At 42.6% G+C, this 18,079-nt stretch overlaps 1 protein-coding gene and 1 pseudogene across 4 annotated transcripts in view; one reads left to right on the top strand and one right to left on the bottom strand.

The window, feature by feature from the left end:
- The window catches only part of LOC147369524 (protocadherin alpha-C2), a 95,258-nt gene that overhangs the window by 45,406 nt on the left and 31,773 nt on the right, over positions 1-18,079 (bottom strand). For 2 of the 4 annotated variants that reach the window (XM_086412047.1, XM_086412044.1), the window contains exon 1: positions 3,843-6,647. The exons of the other annotated variants lie outside the window; for them this stretch is intronic. In XM_086412047.1, the coding sequence (XP_086268173.1) occupies positions 3,843-6,395 (2,553 nt within the window). In that variant the 5' untranslated portion in view covers positions 6,396-6,647. Of the gene's footprint in view, positions 1-3,842; positions 6,648-18,079 lie in introns of those variants that run through there. 4 annotated transcript variants of the gene reach the window in all.
- Positions 14,770-16,538, top strand: LOC147369525 (histone-binding protein RBBP4 pseudogene; annotated as a pseudogene).

The raw sequence follows: 18,079 nt of genomic DNA, 5'->3' as shown, positions 1-18,079 counted from the left end.
TGTTCTGAGTTAGACCAGATGCCCGTGTGCAGGCTCATTCCTGGGTCAGTACAAAGGGTAGGCCAATGACATTCAAGCTACAGTAAACAGATTTCTTCAACAATCAGAATATGTGCAAGATAAAGAGACTGAGAGGAGCTCAGCCATAATTCCATCTGGCTCAGCTGATCTGTAGAAAAGGGGAGGAAGGGGGTAATGAGAATACATTATTGTATTCTTAGACCAAAGAAACCTTTTCTCACAACAGCCCTATAAGCAAAACAGAAGTGGCAAACAAAACAGCCCCACCCATTGAAAAGTGACCATATGAGGATGAGACATTGAAATGGAAGCTCAGACACAATTTCTTTGCCTATTTTGACCACTGTGCGGTTTTTAATGAATTCACTACAATGGCACTTTACACAAAGTGTACATTCTGATCCAGGGCAGAGTCAGTCACCAGCTAGAAGAGTCAGTCCTGTGGGAAATAAATTAGGTGCCACTGAAAGGAGGGTTACTTTCCAGGTTACTACATCTGGAATTAGAGTGAATATGTACATACAGCAGCAAAAATAACTGAAGACTTGGCAACTCCAAATTGCTTTAAAGTAAGTGAAAGTGAATGTAAATATACCTCGTTTCTGCTACTCTCTTGTGATTTCTCCATCTTGGGCCAACCAGTCCCAGTGAGGCCCAGCTGGACAATTCTGACCAGAGCGCTCAAAGTGACTCATCAGCAGTCACAAGTGCAAGGACCACAAGTGCACAGAATCCACATAAGCTTTGGTTTCTTTTCTTGGTGATTCTGAAGAGGGTGCCAACTACATTCAATACTAGGTTTTCAGATCTCTCCAAAGAAAAATTCTGCCCCATTGTTAAACAGTTACTCCAAAAACCTCACTGCACAAGTGGCTCATGAAATAAACTCACTGGGGGATAAAATCTACCGAAAGATTAGTCTAGTGTTAAATACTGATATTTAATAAGCAACAAGAGAAACTAGAGAAAGTATGAAGATAAAAGATCTGTCGAACAGGTTTTATCAATGGTAAAACAAATAAAAATATGCTAGTTTGGTAGTAACGTTTTTTACTCACTGATCCTCCCAATGGTGACCTACTTTTATGCAAAGAATTCCTCTTTTTCCAGAGCAGTTAAGTGACACTACTAGGTGAATCAGCAGTAGCCTAAATGCCTGAGTATCCCATATCAACAGGAATATAAACAATGACACTTCTATCTACAACATTTCAAACAGCACAGTCTTTAGAGTTAGACAGATATGACTTAAAATACCACTAGTAGAGTGACTGTGTATGTTACTTAACCTCTGTTTCCTCATATGCTAGATGTTGATAAGTATTTGTTTAATATATGACTTACAGGTAATGAAACCATACATATATTGCAGTACAGAATATTTTTATATATAGCTGGGTGGTCAGTGAGCACAAATTCCTGATTCATCTTTTCCAGTCCCCAACTAATTTTAGGCACATGGAATTAATTGCACCCCAGGACTCTCCTGCCATCTGAAAGGACTGGGTAGAGAAGACAGAAAGCCTAACGTAAGAATTTAACAGGTTGATCTAGCAGTGATGACTTTCAGCGTTGAGTGGTTTCTGTCCCCATTTTGCCATGCTATGACAACATGACGCACTCTCCCTGTGTAACCACAAGTATTCCAGGAGCTGCAGATAGGCAGTGAATTTCCAGAAGTGTCTGGCAAAAATTTGCCATTATTAAAATCAAGCACTCTCCTGGCAAAATCCCACAGGAGTAAGCACTTTTCTGACATAATTTTCTCCCTAGATTAAAGATTTGTGAACCAAAGCACATATTAACACACAGGTCAGTGTGAGACAGAAATAGTTCACATATCAAATTGTCCCATGCTTTGAGTCAGGAGAGGGAGGGTAACAGTTCACTCCCCTCGCTTCTGGCTCACAGCTGGTAGCAAAGCTCGCCTGCCCTGCTCTCTGTAGAGAGGCCCACGACGACTTCTCAGTAATTTGTTCAGCAAATGTCTACAGCATCCTTATTTAAAATTAAGCCCTTCTGCTGCTGCTGCTAAGTCGCTTCAGTCGTGTCCAACTCTGTGTGACCCCATAGACAGCAACCCACCAGGCTCCCCTGCTGCTGCTGCTGCTGCTAAGTCGCTTCAGTCGTGTCCGACTCTGCTACATGCTGCCAAAAGCTATGATCTAAAGAATTCTAGAAACTCCTTGATTCCCCACCCCCTGTTCTTAATCTGCAATCTGCCTCTGGTGACTGCTCAGCATTGACTAACACCAGGCTCTTCAGATAAATCTACCTTCAATGTACATGGAAATTCTCTCAATCCATCTCTGTTCTACTCTGTGCTTATATATTAATTTCCTGAAGATGAGCATGAATTTAGAATGTGAAACTATGGATAAAAAGACAACAATATGTCAATGAAAACACATCACAAAAATATAGGAGGGATAAATACTATTAATTCATTTTGCAGTACCTCTGAAAGTCCTAGCTACAAAGTAGTTGTTTGGGAAGAAACAATTTATCACTATTTATGAGATAAAATTTTGACTTCTGAAATCCTATTTAAAGTATCACAGAAAATTCATGTGGAGACAAACATACTACACAAAACACATGCAGTATCCAACATATACATCCTTCATATAATGAGCAAACTAGCCTTAGGCCTACTTAAAACTTAAAACTAGTGTATCTACTAACACCTGTCCTTTGTGTACAATAAGTCCCACTTTCCAAGGCTTTTGTAGCTACATTCAGTAAATGAATGTGTGCTTTGGAATATACTGAAGTATTATTTAAAGTATTATCATTTAAGTGAAAGACAGGAGGGCCTTGAAGAGGCTGCTTCACATCTCATCAAAACCTTAGAAACTGTTAAGAGGGAATCAGACCACACTTACTCTAAACGCAGGGAAATCCTCTTACAATGAGTTCACACAATGCCAAGAAAGGTGACTAAGGGCAGTATTCTTCCCCCCTTTCTTTCTCCCCAACCCCAGCTTGTCCTAGGCTTCACCATACCCTCACATCCCTAGTCCACTCATTCTAACATCTCCATGGCCCAACCAGACAAATTGGTTCCCAGCCTTACCATCATTCATCTCCTCTGACAGCCCCTACAGAAGAGTTACCACAGCCAACAGCCAAAACAAACTTTGACTTTGGCGGGGGGGGGGGGGGGAGTGTCCACATTCTATGGTCTCATCAACTCTGATAAGAGTTTCTAGCAGATCATATCACATTAGTACAATGCAAAACTAATATTAGAAATATTAACTGGATTAACTAATATGAACTAATATCCAGAAATATTAACTAGATACTTTACATTGTAGATAGTCCAAGGTATAAATAGTATGGAAAGCATACAGAGGCAAACACCATAACCCTGAAGTCTAAGAACTTTGAAAAAACAACACTCCTCTAGGGTTTCAAAAGAGAACTTTCCCTGTAGATGACACGGCACAAGCCCTTCCTCCTTGAGTCTCATAACATCACTCCCTATAGCACCATCTTATTCTCGGGCCTATTCTATTTCTCTACAAAGCTGTGCTTGAACATCACACACTTAAGACAAACCTTCATTTCTCAAACAATTTTATAGTCAAGTCTTCATATATCTGAAGAGAAAGGGGAAATGAAAACAATTCTCTAGTGCTATGTTTCTAGAGAGGAAAACACATTTGATTATAACCCAGTCACAGGTACTACATATACTCAGTTTACCAGATAACCCTTGTCATTGCTAATAACTCAATAAAGCCAACCACATGATAGTGGTGGAGGGGGGTGAAAAATGCATGACTTTGTGGAAGACCCCTTGACTACCATCTCACCTCATTTTGAGAAACAGCTTCATTTTTTAGTATAATCAGGTTCCCAGCACTCTGCCCACTTTGGCCTGTGAGGTGCCTGCTGTCACCTGCCGCTGCTTGGGCTCCCCCAGGTCCCGGTCCTGTCTGTGCCCCTGTGTTGTAAAACATGAAGGTATCGCTCCCTGAGCCTGCTGTCAGACAGGCCTTGTAGCAGTAGGTCTTGGTGAGGGAGCCGTTCCCTCGCACTTCGATGAAGTGAGGCTGCACTTTGAGGCCAGGAGGTATCCTGGCGTCAATGTTGTTGTTGGCCTGCTTGTAGAGTTCTGCAGGGCACCTCTCCCTCACTCCACAGAAGCCTCCACAGCACGTGGTGCCATAAGCAGTGTAGCGGTAGCACTTGATGATGCTCAAAACAATGATTGTCAAAAGAAATATAAAAGACACTGTGCTTAGTGCTATTATGAGATAAAGTGTAATTTCAGAGTATGTCCGAGGACTTTTCACGTGTCTCTGAGTGTCAGGGAGGATTCTGGAAACCCTATCCACCACAGCTACTGTAATGGCCACAGAGGCTGACAACGATGGCTCTCCATTATCTCGGACCACCACGGTCAGGTTGAAAGTGGTTCCAGTCTCATCTCCCATCTTCCTGGTAGTCCTAATTTCTCCTGTGTGGAGCTCTACTTTAAAGAGGTCCAGGTCAGAAATCTGGGACAGATGGTAAAAGAGCCAAGCATTTTGCCCAGAATCTGAGTCCATGGCTATGACTTTAGTGACCAGGTAGCCAGCAGGGGCAGTTCGAGGCACCATTTCAATGGCTACTGATGAATTGGTTGAGGTAGGGTACAGGATGTGAGGGGCATGGTCATTCACGTCCACTACATACACATTGACGGTCACAGTGCTGCTCAGTGGTGGGCTCCCATTGTCTCGGGCCTCCACAATCACAAAAAACTCCCGAAACTTCTCATAATCAAAGGAGTTGACAGCATAAAGGCTGCCACTGGCACTGTTAATGGAGACATAGGAAGTGACCGGCAGCCCTTGAACTTCCCTCTCCAGGAGGGAGTAGGTCACCTCCGCATTCTCCTTTTCATCTGGGTCCGTGGCTTGCACAGTGCAGAGCAACACCCCTGGCAAATTGTTCTCCTCTATGTAGATGGAGTAGGAGTCCTTTGGGAAGCTGGGGGGATTGTCATTGATGTCAGAGATCTCAACCTGCAGTGTCCGCTGGGACGTGAGCTGTGGTACTCCCCCATCAGTGGCAGTCACTGTGATGTTGTAGGCAGCCACCCGCTCCCGGTCCAGGGGTCCACTCACCACCAGTGTGTAGGAGTTTCCAAAACCATTCAGTCGGAAAGGCAGTGCGGCCTCCAGTCCCAGGCTCACTTTCCGGTTGGGACCCGAGTCTTGGTCATTGACACTGAGAAGGGCCACAACAGTGTTGGAGGCAGCGTCCTCAGGCACCGGGCTGTACAGATCCGTGAGCACCACCTCTGGTGCGTTATCATTCACGTCCACGATATCCACCAGCACCTTGCAGTGACCCACCATGGGCACCGGACCCCGGTCAGTTGCCTGCACATAGATCTGGTAGGAGGAGGCCTCCTCGTAATCCAGCGCTCCGCTGACGCGCACTTCCCCCGTGCTGGCGTCGATGCTGAAGAGCTGTCTCTCCCGGTCCGACGTGTAGCTGCTCAAGGAGTACGTGAGCTCGCCATTGGAGCCCTCATCCGGGTCGGAGGCATTCAGCTTCACCACTAGCGTGCCTGGGGGCGAGTCCTCTCGAAGGTGGACGCGGTAAGTGGACTGGTCGAAAGCGGGAGAATTGTCGTTAGTGTCCAGGACTCGCACCGAGATCTGCGCGGTGCCGGAGCGGGCTGGGCTGCCCCCGTCCACAGCTGTGAGAACCAGGTGGTGCAAGACTGCCTGCTCGCGGTCTAGGCCCTTCCGCAGCAGCAGCTCCAGCACCTTACTGTTCTCTTGCAGGGGTTTCAGGTCCAGCTCGAAGTGCTCATTGGGGCTGAGCTCGTAGGTCTGCACCGAGTTGGTGCCCACGTCGGGGTCCTGGGCGCTCTCTATGTGAAAGCGCGCTCCAGGGGCCACCGATTCGCTTACCTGCAGCTGGTAGTCGGGCCGCGGGAAGCGGGGCGAGTTGTCGTTGATGTCCAGCACCTCCACCTCCACGGCGCTCACCGCCACCGGGCTGTGCGCCAGCACTTCCAGACTGAGCAGGCAGCGAGGCCGCTGCTCGCACAGCGCCTCCCGGTCAATGCGCTCGTTGACGAAGAGCGCTCCATTGGTCAGGTCCAGCTCCAGGTAGCGCGGGCTGGGCGCACCCAGGTGGTGGATGCGCAGGCAGCCCGGCCCCAAGCGCCGCAGCTCCAACCCCAGCGCACGAGCCACGTTGCCCACAGGCGCGCCGGGTGCCTGCTCCTCCGGCACCGAGTATCGCAGCTGGGAGGCCGCTGGGCCCGGCAGCAGCAGGAGAAGCTGCAACAGCGGCAGCCAGGACATGGGCGGCTGGAGTCGCGGATGCACTGTCTCCCCGGGTCTGATGCCCGCCAGCTCCATAGCCACCGGCCACGGCGGAGGCAGCCGGGCAGGGCCGGAGGCAGCAGCTTCCCCAGCCTTGCTCCACGCCCCGGCCGCGCCTCCGCCTCCGCTTGTGCCGCCCAACGCCCGCTCCCCCACACCTCACGTGCCAGCAAACGCTAGCAAATGCCGGGGGCCGCTCCCCTCGTGGGCCCTCCGGAGGGCTCCTGGCCCCGCCGCCAGCCCTGACTCCCCATATCCCAGCTCTTCCGCTCGCCACCGAGTCGCTCTGGCTTCGCTTCCTTGCCGCCGCCGCCGCCGCTGGTCCAGGGGGAGGGAAGAGGAAGCAGAAGGGGAGGGGGAGGAGAGCTCAGCAAGTCCGGCTCCGATTCCGCACCGAGGTGGCGGACGGCGACCGACCCGGTCAGCCCAGTCGCTCCAACCACTCCAGCCCCAGCTCCTGCACGCCGGACCCGCCGGATCCCGGCAGACCGCGGGAACACGGCCACTCCCTTTCTCCCAGCCCCCACTGTCCTGTTCAGCCCGTCTCCACGGTCCCTCGGCTGCTGCACGGGTCTTGTAAGCAGATTCTAGGAAAGACGGCTAAATCTCTAGGACTCGAGCTATCAGCTCCCAGGGAAAGATTTCCAAGCGCAATTCAAGAAAATACACCGAGGGCCTCAGCTAAGTACTGGTATCTGGGCGGCGGCTTCACGTTCAAAGAAACAAACGCCAGAGAGGCACTCTGGAGGATGAGGAGAATTATTTCTCTGACCCCAGCATTTTCCCTGAATACTCCTAAATACTGCAGAAAGTGTTCAACTTCTAGAGCAGAGGGAGGGGGTGGGAAGTGCTGTCCTCTTTCGCGGAGCAGACCTAAAACTAGCATCCTGGGATCCAACACTCCTGGCCGAATGGCCTTTACTTTGAATGTGTGCCTTGGCAAATAACCAGTATTTCAGGTTTTAAAATTCTTTAAAATATTGGTTCCATGAGGCTGCAGGCTAAGCTCTTACTTGACCACTTTTGATCATAGTGGGGAGAATCTGGTAAAATTTTAAAGAGTTTCTTCCTTCAAGCTTTTCCTCATTTTACTTCAAATCTTTATCATTTATCACCCAAAACATTTTCTTTGTTCTTTCAAATGATTTAATATTTTTTCTTTAATGAATGACAATGTCAAGAGCCTGCAAAACCATTACATCAAGATTGTTACTCTTGATTTCCCAAGCCTGTCCAGAAGTTGGAATCCATTAATGCTTTGCAGTGAAAAGTCTGCTGTTATTAAGCAAAATGTGGGAGGTTAGGATTTATCTTACACTACCAGGCAACAATTTCAATGGCTGCAGCTCATATTCCATAAATACGAGGCTCCTCTACACCTGCTGGTCTCTGCAGGTGTAATACACACCTTGTATTGCTGCAGAGGCAACAAAAGGATAACCAATTGCCTTCAGTGAACAGAAAGGCAAAAGAATCAGAAAAAGCCTTTCTGTGCTGTGTCATTGCCTCTTCTTCTCTGGTCTGAGCATCCACTTTCCCCAGGCCTTCTCATCTATTCTGCAAGAGTTTAAAACTCATTGCCCCACTTGTTAAAAAAAAAAAAAAAAGCACTCACTCCTCTTCTTTCAGCATCCTCTCACCCCTTGATCTTCTGCTGTGGGTCATTTCCTAGCTATGAACTGCAACAAAACTAGAACAAGACCTGACATTTGACATGCTTTGCTCCTTCAGGGGGTGAAGGGGCCAAGGCACCCAGGTTTCAAAGGCCTGGACTAGGGCATCTCTTCTTCCCACATACCAGGTGCACCCTCTGACAACTCCACAACCTAACTCATTTTATTCCAGAGAAGCTCCCAGCTTCCTTCTATCTCTTCCTTCTATGTCTTCCATGTGTTGCTTCTTATTTGCCCTCTTTGTTCCCTCAAGGGTGCAGAGAGGGAAGCAATTTCCATCGCATTCTAATTCTATCTCCTTTCCTAGGCCTCTGGCTTCTCCCTCTGTCAGCTTCCTTCCAAAATGTCCCTATAGTAACTCTGTCTCTGTTTGCTGTGGTAATTTGATCTCAGAAAGCCTTAAACTTTCAAGTGCATGAATTGTAGGTCTGGCCTATGTCTTCACCCATTACTTATTTCTGAAAATAAATGGCTTATAAGTGGAATCAAGTTATAAGTTGTCAGGAAGAATGACCTTTTCTTCCCTCATCTCCTCCCAGGCTTTCATAGTCACTGCCACCTCTGCCCACAGCTCGGGAACCTGGTCACTAGGCATTGACCATGCATGGACCTGTGCCCCTGACAAGATCACAGGCTCTTAAGGAAGAGATGAAAATGACAGAGGTTTGGTAATGTTTTTAATGGAAGCCCCCAAGTGTCAACTCAGGAGAAAAATCAGGCCTCTTCTCTTAGTAATCTTGTCATCTTCCAGCAAGGACATCTGCCAGGTTGTCCATCGTGATGTGTCAGGATCATAAGCTTCAGCTAGTGCTCACTCCCTCAATGGCTGAGAAGGCAAACAGCACCAGTGCAAATCAGCCACCTTTTCAAAGATACACTGAAGAGATGGTGTACTCTGTATTTGGCACTACAATGATTTAGTTCCTCATATGTTGTACATGTCTCATGCCAACCTTACTAGTTATTGGAATGGGATTGTTTAGACTGCTGGCAGGTGCCCTGTCCATGAATATTAGTACTAATGCCTCAGCCATACCACTATGCACTCCTTCCTTTCCTCAGACCTTCAAGAACCTCTACAGAAAAGCAGAGTAGCACAGTGTAGTAATACAGATTTTGAAGTCAGTCACACCCCTGCCAATGACTAACCATGTGGCCTTGGTCATGTTATATAACTTAAACTTTAGCTTACTCATTATAATTGGGGAAGACAAATTTAAGTAAACTCATAGAATCATTACAATTACATGAAATGATATATATAAAACAATCAGGGAGATTAAAGAGGTACAAACTTCCTCTTATAAAATAAGTCACAGGTATGAAACATACAATATGGGAATATAGTCAATAATAATGTGATATCTCTGTATAGTGACAAATGCTAACTAGACTTATTGTGGTGATCATTTTGTAACACACAGAAATATTGAATCACTGTGTTGTGTGCCAGAAATTAACATAGTGCTGTATGTCAATTATACTTCACAAACACACGAACTCATAGAAGAAGAAATTAGATTTATGGTTACCAGAGGTGAGAGAGTAGGAGAGGGGGAGTTAGATGAAGCCAGTTAGAAGATAGGCTTCATACAAACTGCCAATTATAAGGTAAGTACTAGGGATATAATGCACAAGATGATAAATAATATAATTGATACTACTATATATTATATATGAAAGCTGTTAAGAGAGTAAATCCTAAGAGTTCTCATCACGAGGAAAGAAATTTTATTTTTCTTTCATTTTCTATCTATATGAGAAACTGGATGTTCATTAAACATTGTAGTAATTATTTCATGATGTATGTAACTTAAATCATCACGCTGTACACCTTAAACTTATACACTGCTGTATGTCAGTTATATCTCAATAAAATTGGAAAGAGAAAAACAACCTACATAGTAATTGACAAATGTTATTATTATCATTATTATCAAAATGCAACAACTTCTTATCATCAGATAACCTCCTTAATTGACAGTCTGTATATAGCATGGCCCTTTAAAGTATTGAACAAAGATTAGCACCTGTAACTATGCCAGACAGGAAGTCGGTGATGATGGGGAAGATGAATGTGTACCAAAGTTGACCTTATCCTATATTTTGAAAACAAAAACCAGTCCTTTTCTATATCACCAAAGAAAAGGGACTTACGTCATGAGAATTCCTTCAAGGGATTTGTTTCCTCACAAGAGATTCACCTTTTTTAAGATATGTGAAAATACGCTAGCAACAGAGTACAGAACTGTTGCCAAACATGCTGTAATATCTAACACCCAGTGTAGAGACTGGCACAGAGGTACTTAATAATGTTTCTTGAACAGAACTAAATTTACAACTTCACTGTACAATTATCTCAAATAAAAATAGCTTCATCTTTTCTCTCCCCCTTTCCAAATCTTATCTATATTTCAAGATCCATCTTAAAACCTACCTAATCCATGAAACATTGTCTATTCTAAACATAAGGTCTTTTTATTTCTCTAAATGCTGACATTCAGAATTCTAAACGTGTCATTTTTTAATTCATCCAAATGCTTTAATATTATTTCTTATATCTTAATTATAACCAACCTACAAGCAGAAGCCATGTTGTATGTGTCCTTATCTTCTTCACAGTGTAGGAAACCTCTCAATAAATAAGTGATGGGTGTTTCCACTTCTTCAGATCCTTTTTTAGCAGATATAAGAAGAGCTATCGCTTCCCTTTTTCCCCCCCAGATCTCATGGTGAGAGGGTTCAACGGTCCACAATGATTTAACTTCCTTTAAAATTTGAAATTCAAAATATTTCAAACCTGGAACTAATTCTAAAGTTGCTGGACTCTTTAAGAAAGGATCTGCTCAAAAGTATTTTATTATCACTCTTTCTACTTCATAATTATAAATTATATATAAAAAAGATATTCCCTGCTCATAACAAAGAAAGTGACATGATATGAGAAGCACCACACACACACACACAAAACATGATTTTGTTTACCCCCATGTTAGCCAAGAACTCTGAAATAGCCTCCCTTAATTATATCCCTCAATTGTATCTGTGAAATGCATCTATCCTGAGGTCATTGGACACAGGAGCAAAACCAATCAGAACACAACCCAATTAAGCCTCTGAGAAAATACTGGTGCTTAGTGAACTCTCCTAATTCACATAAACTTTCCTTTATTATTAGTGTCATTACAAATCATTTTACTTTGGGGAAGTAAACAATCTAGAATCTTTTGACCACAAGGTGTTCTCATTAGTTGGATCCGGCTTTGGGCTGACCAATATGGGAATATCTGTCAAATAGGGAAGGTTATAATTTTCAGTTTTAAGGTGTGTATTTATGTTGTTCCACCAACTGAGCACATGACATACAATTTAAAAACAGAGACAAATGAACTTCCCAATGTTTAATGTGGTCCAAAAGAGTTTAAAAATTCCATCTTATTATAAAGGAACTGCACCTCTGATCTTTATACATCTAGAAAAGAAAAATGTTTACAAATATGATTATAGCATTCTTTACAGGTACAGCATCCAATGACTGGAGAGATAAAAAAAGATTTTTCATTTAACATGATGGTTGAATTTTTTCCATAGTCCCTTTCCTCCAGAGGGAATGCATTAGCTTTTAGGGAAAGATCCTTTAAGTCTTTAGTTCTAAGAAATTAATATACTGTTGATTTGAGACTGAGGCATCTGAAAATTGCTTACAATAAACAAAGGAACTCAAACTACCTTTGGATAAATAATAAAAAGGGAGAAATACACTAAGAGCTTGGGGCAGATAGTGTAATATAACAGATAAAATCAAACTATTCACTTATTAGAGAGCTTTGCTTCTCTATCACTATTTTCAATTGAGATGGCCTACTAAAAATCACAGAATGTTAAAGGTTGAGAGAAATTTAGAAAGTATCTCACCCAAATTCTTTACTTTTCATTGAGCAAAATGTTTAAGTGGAACTTGAACCTCAAGATCAGTGAGGAGATAGGAAACATAAAAGTGCTAAAAGTAAGCCAAGTAATAAATGATCTTCCAGAGTATTAGCGGAACTTACAGATGTGACTAGAGTACCAAATTTCCTATTTTTTTAAAAGTGCCATTGAGTCTGATATAAATTCCTTCAAAACTATTGTTACTAAAGTAACTGTTTTTGAGCACTTAGAGACAAAGGCATTCATACTAGGGACCACTTTGGCTTAACTGAAAACTGGTAACATCAAACCAACCACATAAACTTTTAAAAAAAATCCACATGGGCATTTTAGATTTTCAGTTGCTAGAATAATTGACAAGGAAAATGCTATAGGCACAGTCTATTTGGAATTCATGAAGACATTAAATAAAGTCCCCCAATATCTCCTTACAGACAAAAGGAAGGAAGGAAGGCTATGGACAGTGTAATTAGATGATTTCATAATTATTTGGATAACAGTGACAAAAAGTGTTTATTAATGGAATGTTTCAGCCTGAAAGGAGAATTCTTGTAGGTGACCGCAGAGATTCACCATTGGTCTTAGCAGTTAGTTATTCAACATTTTATCAATGACTCAAAGCAAGGAAGCATCAATAGTCCACGCCAATCCAGCAACAAGTTGAGCATTCTGGAATGAGAATACCAACTGCCTGGAGTAAGCCATGTTTCTAATTCACTAAAATTAGAACCAATATTCTATTTGAGACTCAATGCATGCCAGAAATTGGTAAGTTTGTATTTAAGTTAATTCCTGGCTTCTGGTATTGCCATTAAAACCTGTTCCAAGTTTCCATTCATCACTCAAGGCCTTTTATTTTAATAGAAAAACTTGTTTTGGCCCTGTTTCTCCTCTTCAATTCTTGGGATTTTAGCCATAGAATAAAATAAGACGGTAATTGGCACTAAAACAATACCCTTGTTCCCAAGTGGGTTTTAGCCAAAGCAGTCATCGATTTGTACACATTTTTTTTTAATTTCAAAAAATGTAGATATTGGTGAGGTACCTGGAATTGGAACTGTTTTCCAGGATTGACCTGTTTGGTCTAAACGAAGGTCACAGTGTCTTCTTTCTATACCCATTGTGTTTGCTGCTTAGAGAAAACAAATATACACCTCCACCTAAAAAGGGTGAATTCTCAAAAGTGTCTGTTCATATGTACAGAGTGTCAAGTAATTATTGGCTTTTTGGTTCCTCCTTGCCATGTTGATGCCTTAGCACTACGTTTATATATTGTTTCTATACACATTATTTCATTTAATGCTCACAAGAGCACAGTCCCCAATCAGGTTGGTCCTGATGAAGAAACTAGATACCCAAAAGGTGAAGAAATTTAACAGAATCTTCAGGAAGCTCTTTTCCATGCCCTTTTTTCTTGAGCTAGAAATACCACCTCTGACCACTACACATGCACTCTTAATTAAGAATTATGTTACTGCCTGCAGCAAAAAGTTCCAAGTATTTTATATGAGCTCCTATCCAATTCCTTTTACAACTATAATTTTTTGATCTTTTAGAGACTTCAGTTGGAATATATACATATACACACACACACGTGTGTGTGTGCGTGCTAAGTCGCTTCAGTCGTATCCGACTCTGTGCAACCCTATGGACTATAGCCTGCCAGGTTCCTCTATCCATGGGATTCTCCAGTCAAGAATACTGGAGTGGGTTGTCATGCCTTCCTCCAGGGGATCTTCCCAACCCAGGGATCAAACCTGTGTCTCTTATGTCTCCTGCATTGGCAGGCAGGTTATTTACCACTAGGGCCACCTAGGAAGCCTACACACGCACACACACACACACACATACACACGCACACACACACACATATGCGCGCACACACACGTACATGCACGCACACACGTACGTGCACGCACACACACACACGCACACACACACACACACACGCACACACACACGGTGGTTGGCCTTAGCAAAACTGCAATACAAAACAGATTTGTGTTTCATTTCTTCTTTCAGTACCATCTTCCCACCTACAATATTGTGCCTAAGTAATTGGGTTTTACAAATGAACCTCTTTTTTGGCCATACTACATGGTTTGCAGGATCTCATCTACAATATTCTGCCTAAGTAATGGGGTTTTACAAATAAATTGGCTTAGGGATCTTAGTTCCCTGACCAGGGGATGAACCTGGGCCCTCTGAAATGGAAGCACAGCATCCTAACCACCGGACGACCAGGGAATTCCCAGACTTTTCTAATATCTCATTCGTGTATTTGTTGTGATGGATATTGTTAAATAAATTCTTCAGCAGTTATGTGTACATTATAAGGTGGGTAAAATATAAATTCTCTAAATTAGCCAATTTAAGATGTATCCTGTGATATGAAAAGATCATTAAGGTATTTTGATGAGCAATTACTGTTATCTAAAACTTTTATCAAAGTTAGAAACCTCTCAGAGTTCCAAGACACTTATAGATTCTTCATTTTTGTGGTATCCTCAGAACTTTTTACAATGGATCTTTTAGGTGGTAAGATTCTAGGACTAAATTCCACTAGCAATTATAGACCCAACTCCACTTGAAGGTTTTTAATCACATCATATGCTTAGGTCATGCACCTAGGGAGGGTCCTCTTATAATAATCCTGCTTGCACCAAGCAAGAGTTCGTGTACAGGTGGGTCCTTTGCCTGAGAGGCCATATTTTGCTCCAGAACAAATTAGTTCAGGACTCCTCTCCCCCTCACTCCCCTCCAAGGAAAATAAAATAAAACTTTACAGCAAATGGAAAAAAAAATAATCCTGCTTAATGTAAAACCAGACTCTTAAGATTCAAGATCTGGCTCTACTGTTTATTATGTGTCCTTGGGAAAGGTTTTCGCATGCTCTCTCTCTCTCTCTCTGTAGATCTCAGCTTAGTAAAATAGGGGAAAACAGTACTTACTACCAACAGTTTCTGCTAGGCATTTATTGAGATAAAGCATGAAAAATTTCCATTTTATGCATTTTCAATGATTATTAGCCAGAAAAAAAGAGGGCACAGCATAGGGATAGAAGTCTCATAAAATTATCAAAATAACCTGAAGAGAAAGGAGGGATGAGTGAAAAGAGCAAAACTCCAAGTTTCTGCATTCTCTTTTTGCATTCTTGACTGATGGAATTGAGGAGAAAAATCTAGTACTGAGAAGAAAAATCTAGTAGTGGTTCTATTTATTTAGCGTCTCTGATCTAATGGTCTCAAAGATCTTAAAATCACAGGATCCCCACCAGCTTGCCTACCCTCCATGGCCGACAAGGAAGCAGCCTTTGATGACGCAGTAGAAGAATGTGTGATCAATGAAGAATACAAAATATGGAAAAAGAACACTCCTTTTCTTTACAATTTGGTGATGACCTATGCTCTGGAGTGGCCTAGCCTAACTGCACAGTGGCTTCCAGATGTAACCAGACCAGAAGGGAAAGATTTCAGTATTCATCGACTTGTCATGGGGACACACACACGTCAGATGAACAAAACCACCTTGTGATAGCCAGCATGCAGCTCGCTAACCATAATGCTCAGTTTGATGCTTCACACAAAAACAGTGAAAAAGGAGAATTTGGGGGTTTGGGCTCAGTTAGTGGAAAAATTGTATTAGAAATCAAGATCAACCTTGAAGGAGAGGTAAACAGGGCATGCTATACACCCCAGAACCCTTGCATCATTGCAACAAAGACTCCATCCAGTGATGTTCTTGGTTTTGGCTATACAAAACATCCTTCTAAACCAGACACTTCTGGAGAGTGCAACCCAGACTTGCAACTCTGTGGACATCAGAAGGAAGGCTACAGGCTTTCTTGGAACCCAAATCTCAGTGGGCACCTACTGAGTGTTTCAGATGATCACACTGCCTGCCTGTGGGCCATCAGTGCTGTTCCAAAGAAAGGGAAAGTTGTGGATGCGAAGACCATCTTCACAGGGCACACGGCAGTAGTAGAGGATGTCTCTTGGCATCTGCTCCATGAGTCCTCTTTGGGTCAGTTGCTGATGATCAGAAACTTAATATCTGGGATACTCATTCTAACAATACTTCCAAGCCAAGCCACTCAGTTGATGCTCACACTGCTGAAGTGAACTGCCTTTCTTTCAGTCCTTATAGTGAGTTCATTCTTGCCACAGGATCAGCTGACAAGACTGTTGCTCTGTGGGATCTGAGAAATCTGAAACTTAAGTTGCATTCCTTTGAATCACATAAGGATGAAATATTCCAGGTTCAGTGGTCACCTCACAATGAGACTATTTTGGCTTCCAGTGGTACTGATCATAGACTGCATGTCTGGGATTTAAGCAAAATTAGAGAGGGACAATCCCCAGAAGATGCAGAAGATGGGCCACCAGAATTGTTTATTTATGGTGGTCACACTGCCAAGATATCTGATTTCTCCTGGAATCCCAACAAACCTTGGGTGATTTGTTCTGTATCAGAAGACAATATCATGCAAGTGTGGCAAATGGCAGAGAACATTTATAATGATGAAGACCCTGAAGAAAGTGTGGCTCCAGAAGGACAAGGATCTTAGATCATGTCTGCACTTTTTGGAGTCCCCTGTTCTTTCTCTCAACTCTGAGACTGATTTAACACTGGTTTTGAGACACAGACTTTGTTTGGTTATCCCTCTATAATAAATTCTATCAACAATGTTATTAGTCCAAACAGAAGGTATTTTCTAAACATTAACTGGTGGCTTCTTGATTCAGCAGAGCCACAGACTTATACTTAAATTTTCTTTAGGAATTTTCTAGTAACAGAGGTCTAAAAGTAGCCACAAAAAAGGGGGAGTATTGTGTGCGGTTATTTTTCTTCTTATGCTATACCCCCAAGTTTTTCAGACTCATTTAAGTAAAGGCTAAAGTGAGTAAGAAATAGAGCCAAGTGACATAGGTGTCTGAGCCATGAAGTATAAATACTACAAGATGTTGTTTTTATTCAGGAAATAGAGGAGATTCAAGTCATACAAATTCCTACATGCCGAGCTTTCCAGGATGCACATTTTCTTACACAGACCAGTCCCCTCTCAGTTTCTTCAGTTAAGTCAAAACAATGTGTTCCTCCTTCCCCATATATTTTTGCTTGTTAGTGTATTTCTTGAGCTGTTTTAATATTATTTCTTTACTTTCTGTGAAATGGTTTTTTAAAAAAACTTGGGAATACCAAGTTGTAAAGGTATTCCCTTTACAACATGGTTGTAAAACCATGTTTTTACCTGACAGTTATACCACAGGTAGACTGTCCAGTTAAGTTGAGAAGAGTGATTCAATAGCTTGTATTTGTTTTTAAAATTAAATTAATCCTGGATAAGAGTTGCTTTTTTTTTTTTAAGGAGTTAGTCCTTGACCACTAGTTTGATACCATCTCAATTTTGGGTGACCTGTTTCACAGCAGGCCTGTTACTCTCCATGACTAACTGTGTAAGTGCTTATAATGGAATACATTGCTTTTCTACATTAAAAAAAAAAAGATCTTAATATCATTTAATTTATACATCTACAACTTGAAGTGGGTTAATGCCTACTTTAGCCTTCCAGCCCTGAGTAGAAAAATATGTATACACACATGCATACCAAACTTTCCAATTAGTTAACACTTTAACTTGAGACTTTTTCTTTATCTAAATCTATTGGGGAATTTTTCAATAAACTCAGTAAACCAAAGACAATAAGGTAGTAACCTTAATGAAGATATAAAACCGAAGCACAGAATGGTTTGATAATTTACTAGAAATAAGAGTTGGTTTCAAGCAGATCAATGGCACCCCACTCCAGTACTCTTACCTGGAAAATCCCATGGACGAAGGAGCCTGGTAGGCTGCAGTCCATGGAGTCGCTAAGAGTTGGATATGACTAAGTGACTTCACTTTCACTCTTCACTTTCATGCATTGGAGAAGGAAATGGCAACCCACTCCACTGTTCTTGCCTGGAGAATCCCAGGGACAGGGGAGCCTGGTGGGCTGCTGTCAATGGGGTTGCACAGAGTCGGACACAACTGAAGCGACTTAGCAGCAGCAGCAGCAGGGGGGAAAATCTCACTTTCTCCCTTTCAAGTTCAACGTTACATCTATTATAACAGAA

Source organism: Bos grunniens, chromosome 7, assembly GCF_055505025.1.
Source record: "Bos grunniens cultivar Pamir isolate PY7600 chromosome 7, Bosgru_T2T1.0, whole genome shotgun sequence".
Taxonomy (NCBI): domain Eukaryota; kingdom Metazoa; phylum Chordata; class Mammalia; order Artiodactyla; family Bovidae; genus Bos; species Bos grunniens.
Note: the sequence above shows the minus strand (reverse complement) of the source record. Positions and strands in the feature narration are given on the sequence as shown.